At 39.5% G+C, this 11,118-nt stretch overlaps 1 protein-coding gene across 1 annotated transcript; it reads right to left on the reverse strand.

Annotated features, from left to right (window-relative positions):
- Positions 1-1,605: 1,605 nt before the first annotated feature.
- LOC126402567 (solute carrier family 35 member F2-like) lies at positions 1,606-10,909 on the reverse strand. Its single transcript, XM_050064700.1, has 8 exons — positions 10,787-10,909; positions 9,086-9,261; positions 8,226-8,353; positions 6,573-6,732; positions 6,222-6,378; positions 6,086-6,138; positions 5,586-5,740; positions 1,606-3,050 (listed from the first exon to the last, which is right to left on the reverse strand). The coding sequence occupies exons 1-8, from the start codon at positions 10,894-10,896 to the stop codon at positions 2,691-2,693; spliced, it is 1,299 nt and encodes a 432-aa protein (XP_049920657.1). The 5' UTR covers positions 10,897-10,909; the 3' UTR covers positions 1,606-2,690.
- Between the last annotated feature and the right edge of the window lie 209 nt (positions 10,910-11,118).

Raw genomic sequence — 11,118 nt, forward strand, 5'->3', positions numbered from 1 at the left:
TTTCCCCGTCTGACTTCATTCTCGACTTACATTAGGAAATTGCTTGTTATAACATAAATTCAGCAACATACCTTGAAATATGTGTTTAGTCATTAGGGCTGAGAATGTGTTTCTGACGTACCGTACTTCCTTTATATCATATCAAATATGAATGCCAAAAGTTATTTCTTTTACTACCACTTCATATTACTATTACTGAAGTCTACTGCTAAATGCAGCATCATGTTTCGCTCAGAACATCCATCCATCCATTTTCATCCACTTATCCAGGGCCAGGTCGCAGGGGCAGCAGGCTGAGCAAAGCACCCCAGACATCCCTCTCCCCAGCAACACTTTCCAGCTCCTCCTGGGGGACCCCAAGGCGTTCCCAGGCCAGACAAGATATGTAATCCCTCCAGCATGTTCTGGGTCTGCCCCAGGGCCTCCTACCAGTGGGACGTGCCCGGAACACCTCCAGCGGGAGGCACCCAGGAGGCATCCTGATCAGATGCCCAAGCCACCTCAACTGACCCATTTCGACGCGAAGGAACAGCGGCTCTACTCCGAGCTCCCTCCGGATGTCTGAGCTCCTCACCCTATCTCTGAGGCTGAGCCCAGCCACCCCACGGAGGAAACTCATTTCCACCGCTTGTATCCGCGATCTCATTCTTTCGGTCACTACCCAGAGTTCATGACCATAGGTGAGGGTTGGGTAGATGGACCAGTAAATTCAGAACAGTTTTTAATAAATCAGAAGTTAAAAAGAATGTGTAAACTGTGTCATTAACGCAGACAAGCGGAGGATTAGCTGGGAAACATCACATTTATTCACTTTACATGGAGCTACAGTTGATACTGAATTATGTCAAATGTTTGCCACATGTGTTAGTATTTCTCAATAAGTCATTAGAAATCATAAATCAACTGGGGCGTTGGTGGCTTAGTGGTAGAGCAGGCGCCCCATGCACAAGGCTGTTGCCGCAGCAGCCCAGGATCGACTCCAGCCTGAGGCCCTTTGCTGCATGTCTCTCCCTCTCTCTCTCCCCCCTTCACACTTCACTATCCTACCAATTAAAGGCAAAAAATGCCCCAAAAAAATATTAAAAAAAAAAAAAAAAAGAAATCATAAATCAGATATTCTGCAATGTTAAAGTTAACAATATTTTACCGGAGCAAGGCAAGCTAATTGCTAGCGTGCTTGATTGAAAAGGAGAAAAAAACAATGCTTTGAGATTGCTGTCAGAGATGGCAGAGGTATGATCACATAATCCTGTTTGAGCTATAACAGAAGGTGTGTTCCACATTTTATTTCCCAATTGCTCTTGGAAAGAAGAATAGAGTACTGTAAACACAATTTTGCCATTGAAAATCATAGTTTTCGGTTCAGCGCCAGAAGTTGCACCCATAATTTACGCAAGGTATCATAGGGGCTAGGAATATGGTGGATATAGAACCATTTCAGAGGATTAATTTAAAAGTACCCCGGGGTTCTTTGTTGCTAAACAAAATGGTTCTATATAGAACCTTTTAAAGGTTCAATTAATATCCCAAAGGCTTTGTCCCCCAGGTTTTGTTGGTTTTGGCAGTAAGTCTTTTTCCACTACTAACCTATTGTAGATTGATGAAAAAGAAAAGAAGGGTTGTTTCAAATTGACTGTATTGGTCATCAAAAAGTAGTTGCACCATATCTAAACACCACTATACACAATATAAATCATATTCTACATTAGACAATATAAATCAAATATTACAGTAAACAAAACACTCCATGCACACACAACAATCAAAATATATCAGCATTACCTGTAAAATAAAAATACAATTGATTTTAAATATAAAATATCTCTGGACCATCCCCACCATTTCAAATTACCAAAAAGTATGAATGAATAGAGTGACAGATTCAAATGAATCAGCAGAAACAAAAGAACAATAGGTTTAAGATTTTTAATCTTGGCAAACGCTTTCTAGAAAATTACTATTTAGATCAGTTACATAGTCACTGTGAAGGCTGATTGTAGATTTTTCTTACTCGTACTCTTTTCTCACCATTACCTGGTTTGAAAAAAATAAAATAATGTTCTATAAATGACAGCGTGTTTCCTCTGTTTGGGGTACTCTCTCTTGCATTGGAAGGAGTGGATTCCCATTGTCATGGGAGATGATGGTTGGGAATGTGCTTGATGGTTCTTATGGAAAAGAAACATGTAAGGAACCTCCTGATAGAGTTTAAACTATACATGTAGGTCATGACAAAACAAAATTGTCAGTGACAATGTGAAGATTCGACACATGGTGGAGGTCATTGTGATTACACAGGCTACTGTATGTAGCTATAATGATAAATCACAATTCATGAGTTGATTTACATTTTGTAATAATAATCTGAATCCGAAAAGTAACTAACCAGAAGAAAAAATACAGCCAGTGGGTAAAAGAGCTGTCAGGCAGCTGACCCTCTGACTCTCTCTGTTGGTAACAATGAACATATGCAACAGATGAATTTCTGGACTTCCCTTAGGACATCTTGGAGGACTCCTGAACAACAGAACTTTAGACATGATGTGTACCACTGTTTAGTTTGTTTTAATGTGTATCTTTCCTTTCCTTTTTTTATTCTTTTCTTATATGTCTTGTTTCTTTCTTGTTTCTCCTTCGTATTTCATATTTTTAAATACATATGACATATTGACAGGTTCTCGTGCTGTAGTTCACATTTTAGTGCTGCGTCCAACATCTACATCATCGCCTTGTTTGAGGCTTTGTGATGGCAATGAAGGTCTCTTCTTCCTTCTCCTCCTCCTCCTCCTATCCTCTCCTTCCCACACCTTCTCCTTCTCTCCATCCCCCTGCTGATCCTCTTCATTATTGTCCCCCTCAGTGGTGATTGTCACGGCCACCTCCTGCTTGGTGATGTCATTCTGAGCAGCCACAGGGTTTTCGTAGTAACATTCCTCGCAGATGGAGGAGGAGGTGGTGGGCTCTGTGCGGTCAGTGGGTGTTGGCACGGCATTGAAGGTGATGAAGCCAATGAGGATGACCACCAGTGAGACCAGGTAGAGCCCAGAGAACTGAGGCAGGGCAGAGTAAGCAGATGATATTTTAATTCAATTATATGAACAGACGTGTTGCTGAAGCAGTATACAGGAGCATTCTTCAAGTTTTGTGGCGTCCACAGGGGAGGATTTTAGCACATGTATGTACCTGCAGGACAACGTTTGGAGCCAGTCATGGACTAGTGTAACACAAATGTGATGTGGAAACGTAAAACCTCCTGCATATATACATGGATGACAATGACTTTTCAGTAAATTGAGGACAGCTTATGTACAGTTGTTTTGAATTCTGGATTTTTTGATGAGGAAGAAGGAGATGTTATTTTAAGAATTTTCTAACCCAGTAAATAAACTCTTTTTTTGTGAGAAAAAAAACAAAACATAACAGAGGCAAATTATTATTCAGTTATTATTCACTATTGAGTTATGTTTCACTGACTGGTTCAGTGGACATTTAGTGTCAAGGAACCAAAAAAGGTACATTTTTGCATAAGTGACACTATCAGGTGAAATATTGTGTTTGCAGTTAAAGTTGTATAAAGGACTGTGGACTCACAAGTTTATAAAATGCTGTGTGGAAACACATGCCCTTGAGATTACACTTTAACCCTTATTATCATTCATTAACACTGCTGTGTCGCCAACCCGATCTCACTACCAACTCGTCAAATACCAATGCTTGGTCAGTGTCTCTCGGTGTCTGATGCCAGGGCACAATGCAACCTTTAGCAGCAGTATGAGATGCACCAAGTGGCGGCATTTTTTGATGCTCCGAGCAATAGGGGTGGGTGAAATGGCCCTAAAATAACATCCCGATATTTCAGAGTATTTTTGCAATAGCGATATTCTTGAGGACATTACAAATTTGTAAGAATTTTTTTTATTATTAATTCAAGAACATAGAATTGCAAAAAATAAGTGATACAGTTTTACATGTTTGCCTTCAAATATTTAGTAAAAACTTAACAAAATTATCTATTATTTCTTTAGTTTTTCTAAACAATAACAGTAACTCAGAGTGAGATTCAGATTCTGTCAACAAAATAAAATCTATCACAAATTACACATTACACAACAGCTCCCAAATACAAAAAATGTACCCTGGGATCTATATATTTAAAGAAACAGGTGATTTCCTTCCCTTTTAGCAAAATCCTAAATGATTGAGTTGGCGTTTTTTTTCCACCTGGACCTTTATGCTCTGCCATTTCTCTTCTAACCATCACGCTGTAACCTGTGACAGGCTGTTTTGCTACAGTAACTATGGCACATGACTCCCTTGTGCGCACAGCAAGAGAGGAGGGGTAGAATTGCTGTGCTGCTGCCAGAGGAGCTGCTGAATGAGTTCCCTCTGAGCAGTATAACGCTAAAAGAGTCTGAGAGGTCCACGGCTGTTCGTTAAACGTTCAGGACACCCAGGCCTAACAATACCACAGTTTATTGCACACTACCAAAGCTGCTTCTCTTTTTGGAACCACCGCAGAGTCTGTAATAATTTCGCTTTCAGCCATGCTTGTTGTTGCCATGCTAACAGTATGACAATATGTCAACAAGTCAAAATATTGCGAGTTTCACAATATACATTTTTTATATTCATATTAAAAATTCTACCAGCAATATCATGAACGATATGATATGGTGGGAGCAGAGAGGGATGGGTGTAACAAATTCTGGACTTTCATCAGGGAGACAGGTGTTCCGTGTGGGCCTACCATGTGAAACTAAAAGTAAATCACAGTGTGCTAGTATGTTTAGCATATTACGATGTATGCAACATACTGTATGTGACATGACATTAAATTATGTTAGTACCAAATGTACTTATTTTAAGCCATACCATGTGTATACCATGTTTACCATACAACGATTTTTTTTTACCTACATTCTACGTTTAGAGACTGACATGCATTTCACAAGCAAAAACTGTTGTCTACATTTTCTTTGAAAATAGAAGTTTACTTTGAAAAGACAAAACGCATGTAACTACATAAAAATTGAAAACACCATCCCTGACATGTCCAAAACTGAAGCAGGAGGAACACCTGGAGCAGCGTAGTTTGACGTTTAGGGCAGTTGACCAAGCATCTGTATTTGACACTTTGAGAGTGAGAATGTGTTGGTATCACTATTTAGCAGCTTTCTCACTGGGTCAAAACCTCACTAGTTATTGGATATTTATCGGCTCAGGCTGTAATCGGCGCTGATCGGCAGTGATGGAAACATGACACCTGGGTGGACACGCCAGTTTTACCCCCTTGTCCTGCACAATGTAATGACACTCAGCCACAAATTCTTTCTGTGTCTGTTTAAGAATTAATAGTTCTTAGACAACAGTGGAGCTCTATGGCACAAAGGGAAGAAGATGTATCAGGTTTTGGGTACTTCTTAGTAGATGTGTTTATTGTTGGTGTTCTCCAGACTGTTCCTTTGAAGCTAGGGTTAAGGGGTTCATTCTGTCAGTGAGAGTTCTCTTAGTATAGAATTAAAAATATATATGTGTGTGTGTGTGTGTGTGTGTGTGTGTGTGTGTGTGTGTGTGCATCTGCTTACATTATACTGGAAGAGGAAGATACCACAGAAGAGGCTAAAGAGGTCGGCAGTGAGCAGGGAGAGGTTGACGGAGGTGGCGCTGCTCAGTCTTATCACTATGGGCATACAGCTGTACAGAGCATACATGCACAGCGCATATGCAGAGAACAGGAGCCCTGAGAGGAGAGACACCCAACTGTTAGTGTATAGTAGAAACTCAGTTTTAATCAGGGTAAGCTTTTGTAAGCTCCTGCAAGTCACCAACAGAGGTCGTAGATTAGATGATCCTTAATGTTTAACTTTGTTTTTTACAATGTGGGAAATTGCTGATCAACTTTTCAGTTTAGTCAGGACAAAAGCTCAGGGTACAAAGAAGACTGAAGGTATTTTATGGCTACCCAACAAGCATGGTTTATATTGTAAAATCAGTTTAGTGAGAGGTAAAAATCGGCATGGTCATCTTCTCCTGCCTTATTTTGCCTATTGTCTTCAAAGTGTTTCTGTGTGAGATGAGTACTGACCGACTTGCCAGCTCCACTGGATGGCAGCAACGTCATTACGTTCCAGGATCACCCTGGGTAAAGGGGGGAAAAAAACATGAGATTAGCCATAATGTTAAATGGGCCCTAAGTCCTGATCACACCCACACACACTTACATCTGTATGGTGCTGAAAATTGTGCCGAAGAGGCCGACCATGCCCAGGAACTCCACCCTGCTGTGGTTCTTTACCATGTATTCCTGACACACATTAGACACAGCGTAGAGTGAAGCACTGAGCAGCACCAAACCATCTCCGAGCAGGATGTTTGAGGCTGAGGAGGTGAGAGGAGAGACACATCATTTCTGTGGTCCAGAATTGTCAAAATAACACTGATTAACCTGTTGGTGGTTTGTTCATCTGGGTTTTGTGATACCAAACTCCTCTGTTAAGGCATTCCTTTAAAAGTACACTGACTAGGGCAAACGATGAACTCAGTGAGCGAGAAAACTTGAAGGAAGTTCTTACTGGAGCCCTGGTCTCGCCCAGCCAGCAGGTCAGCTCCCACCATGGCCCCTACCCCAAGAAGACAGATGGAGACGGCTACATAGTGGACCGGCCTGTAGCGTGCCTTCAAAACCCACCAGGACAGGATCATCAGGATTGGGACCACAAAGCAGTCCAGCAGCTGGAGACAGGAAGCCAGAAAAACATTTATATATGAACACAAACTTCAGTAAATACAGTGCACATGTGCCAACCATGCATGCGTCCTCCCGCAGAGGTTCGTGCTGGTTTTCTTATTTTTTCCAACTTTTAGCCCAACGTCACTCTTAAATGTATATTTAACACCAACATAAGCTCTTAAAAGAATATTCAACATAAACACATATTCTGTATATTTCTTATTCTAATTTCTATTGTTGAACATATTGTGTTGTACATTGTAGCATAATGCACATATTTTTATTTTAGTAAAATTTTACATATTAGTCTTATACATTGTAATGTAGCACGAGGCTTACATTTTTACACACTTTTCATACTCAGGGTATTATACATATTTTATATTTTCAAGTGTTTTAAATATTGCTGGGAATACTGAAACATAATGCACATATTTTTTTTACATACTTCTTACTTTCATACTTCTCATTCCTGCTGTTCAATTTTTATTTTTATTTCTGCTGTAATGAATCACAATCACCCCTGGAATCAATAAAATATTCTGATTCCGATAAGTTAAATTAGTTCATACATACACTAAAAACAGTAGTCCTTCATTAGAGTGAGGAAATCATGAAAGTGACACGACTCCAGCCTATAGCCCCCAGCCGCATACTGAAGCATGCGGCTGGGGGCTATAGGCTGGAGTCGAACCCAGGCTGCTGCGGCAGCAGCCTTGTATAAGGGGTGCCTGCTCTATCCACTAAGCCCCAAGTCTACTTTCATTTTGTCTCCACCCCATCCTATAGCCTGAAAATGGCATTTGAAACAGGCGTGACCCACCACTTTGAGTTGTCAAGGCAGAAAAAGCTAAACTTGGAATGTAGCCAGAAAACTAATTTCTGACAAAATTGAAATAATAGTGGAATAACTCTTCCATACTTCATCTTTCAATACATGTTGTCATTTTTGTGGGTAACTCTACCCATTAGGATGTTGTTAGTATTTGAAATTGGCTTTAATTTATGGTCCAGCCAGCTGGTTGAAAGGGCACTTGTTTTTAATAAGATTTTCTTTATGCTAGCGCCCACCTTTGTTTGCCTGCATGCTGGAACTCATATTTTGAATTTTAAAAAAAAAATCTAATTCAAGTAATATTCTACCATGTGTCTTATTTTAAACAACACTTACATTTTGATAACTAATGAGTACTAAGCATTAACAGGAGTAGAAATATGCAAAAAAAAAAATCTTCTCAGGGTGCCAAAGGTCACCAAATTATTTTTAGTATCAGGAGGCTCATGTCACACGTGTCACAAGTGTCCTCTATGTCACAAACAACTTCACTGGAAGAAAATCTGTTTTTTGTTTTTTTAAATTTGGTTAAACAACTGCAAGTGAGTTCATGTGGTTCGTGGGTCTAAGGCCAATAACCCCAGCGTTTTTAAAGAAACATGATCTGTTTTTACAACAAAAACTCCAGCCATGACATCCACACAAACATCCTGTACTCACCTGTATACTGGTGAGAGTGGTATATTGGTAGGCTTTAACCACAGCATAGTTGGCTTCCACATCCACCAGTCCCAGCAGAAGATACTTCCACCATCGCCTCTTCAGTATCTGTAAAATATTGCCATCCCCTGCGTTTTAAAGGGGAACATCCCTGAAATTCAGTACTGACATTTATTTGTTTCTCCACCAAGCCTGAGGACAGACTGAAGCTGATTCTCTGCTGCTCCCTGTGGACGCAAGTTGCACCTACCATCTTTGCTTGTGTCTTTAGTGATGAGGAAATTTGTACATGAATTTTCTCAGCGACCCACATATTGAAATGTAATGTCATAAATTGGATAAGTAACTGTTTTAAAAATAAAATGGAGTCCACACAAATACACAAATAATTCGATAATGTCTACTTTTTATTAAGTTGTATAAATTTATGCTTGCCTGTTAGTAGTAGAGGAAATAATCAGATCCTTTACTTAGGTGAAAGCAGCAATACCACATTAACTATTACCTGCAAAGTATACTTAATGTGTCAAAAGTAAAGGAATGCAGTACAGAATAATGATCCTAGTTAGTGTAATATTATTATGTCATGGTGATAGAATATCATGTATATAATGCTTTAGACAATATGCCAAATTAAATAAAGTTGATATGAATATTATTGCTGATACACTAATTGAGTAAATTTACTGTCTGTCTATGAAACTGCTACGATAGTTTATAACCAGAATTCTAACATATACATTGAATTAAACAATACTACAAGTAAAACAGAAACATTTAGTAATCAGCTATAATTGAAACTATGACTCCTCTGTTACAGGTATTATCTGAGGTGTCCAAACCCTACGTGGTAGTGTTACCTGTTCTGCAGAGCAGCATGGTGGTGTAGGTGACACACAGCAGGGTGTAGTTAAGGAGGCTCTGCAGCATGGGTGTGTTCACATGGAAGCTTGTGGCCAGGTACTGGGAGCTGATGGCCGTCCCACAGATGAGCCCAGCCAGGCCCTGACCCATGGCCAACGTCTTGGCCAGCTGCCTGAGAGAGAAAGAGGAGATCGGCACGTCTATAAAGCCACCATGCATATCTAATTTTCAGTGTTGTTAGGAGACAAAGATTATATTTGCTAAAGTACTGTACTTAAGTACAAATTCAGTGTACTTGTACTTTACTTGAGTTTCCATTTTACGCAACTTTATACTTCTATTCTACAACATCTCAGGAAGGTTACTTTTAAAATGTCATCGGTCACAGATTACTCATTACCCTGTTAAAAATGGAATAAGTAATGTAACTATTTTAATTACTTAATCAAAGTAAAGTAACTTATGAAATTTGATTACGTTGTGATTTCTTCACTAGCAAATGCTTTAAACTGGGCAATAGAGCTGAAAATTCCTAAAAACATAAATGATGCCAATGCTGACAGCATTTTCACTGCTGGTAAACAAGCGTTACACTATAAAGAGTCCTCTTCTGATTTCACAAGGTAAATATTTTTGAATGTCCAGCACTGAAAGGTGTTCTTGTCCGACAACATGGCCACTTGACTTGCCGTGGTCAAACCATGGCAAACTAAGGTTGGTAAGAGCACTGGCATTTAGTTTACTGGCAAATTCAAATGAGAGAACCAATTTAAAAACAGGGTTTAAAATTTAAGTGTACTACCAAATGAATGGAGTCTGTCTGGACGTAGAGACAGCTCTTTGTAAAAAAAATGCTACCCTTGATGGTGTGGCACGGCATTGCTGATCTGTGTTGTCTTGAAGTAAGCCAAGGAAAGGCATTATTGCACAGTGAAAAGATGCAAAAAAACAGAATGAATCTTTTATTCTTTATTCTACAAGCTTTTACTGAAAAGAATATATTTAGATGTTATCACCAACATTTTGATCAGTAACTTTCACACATTTTTAAACACTGAAGGATGAAGTGTTCCTTCACGTGCTAAGAAAATTCTCCTACTTCTTAGGCTAAATAAACTCTTTGAAAACCATCAGCTGGAAAATGCATCGTCGCAAAGCTGAAAACAGGACTGTTTTTCTGACACCATGAAAAGTTTACTTTTTAGAGATACACAGTTCTCACAGGACAGCCACGCTACAAACATATGATGATCTTATAGAGTATGATGAATTGCTGTAGATTAAACTAACCAACAGTGTATAAAGGAGTTAAAATGAGCACAACTTTAGTCATCTACAGCAATAAAATGCTGCATGAAGCAGTAATATTAATCCAAAAACATTGCATTTACAGTAAAACACTGTCAGGGAACATTTTACAGCATAATCAGTACATTTACTTGAGGTACTTTAACTATATTTTGTTGATACTTTTACCTAAGTAAGGTTTTAAATGCAGGACTGTTGTTTGTTGTGCTGCAATTTCACAGTGTGGTATTAGTACTTGTACTGAAGTAAAGGATCTGAATACTTCTCCACCACTGCTGGTGACTATAATGTTAAAGGTAAACGCTTTGACTGAAAACTTTCCTGGCTCTGATAGAAGATAACAAAATCTGACTTCAACATGTTTCTCTTCCTCTCATGTTTCCACTTACCAGGTGAAAACTTCCCTGGGGTTGAACTTCCTGATCCTCACCATGAGTCCGCTGCTTCGGCTCTTGTCAGTCACGTCCCTGGGTGCATCCTCGGTCTGCTTAGTAGCCATGTTGCCACACTGGTGATGGAGGAATCCTCTCTGAGTTTTAACTGTTACAAGCTTTTAACTCCTTGACTTTCACTCAATGATTAACTGACTCTGAGGGCAAAGATTATTCCATCAGTAATCTTCATGTGTGTGTGTGTGTGGGGGGGGGGGGGGGGTGTTAATGTCATGTCAAAGATAAACTTCAGAACTTCAGAATTCATCACTGTGCTTCACTCTCATCTG

This window comes from Epinephelus moara, chromosome 2 (genome assembly GCF_006386435.1).
Source record: "Epinephelus moara isolate mb chromosome 2, YSFRI_EMoa_1.0, whole genome shotgun sequence".
Lineage (NCBI taxonomy): Eukaryota > Metazoa > Chordata > Actinopteri > Perciformes > Serranidae > Epinephelus > Epinephelus moara.

What these genes read in the sequence shown, in the direction of transcription:
- LOC126402567 (XM_050064700.1), bottom strand. Translation starts at nt 10,896, where the DNA reads ATGGCTACTAAGCAGACCGAGGATGCACCCAGGGACGTGACTGACAAG. An exon ending in CCCAGGGAAGTTTTCACCTG is followed by an intron (nt 9,262 to 10,786) that starts GTAAGTGGAAAC and finishes TTTCTCTCTCAG; the next exon opens with GCAGCTGGCCAAGACGTTGG. An exon ending in CCAGTGGAGCTGGCAAGTCG is followed by an intron (nt 5,741 to 6,085) that starts GTCAGTACTCAT and finishes CTCTCCTCTCAG; the next exon opens with GGCTCCTGTTCTCTGCATAT.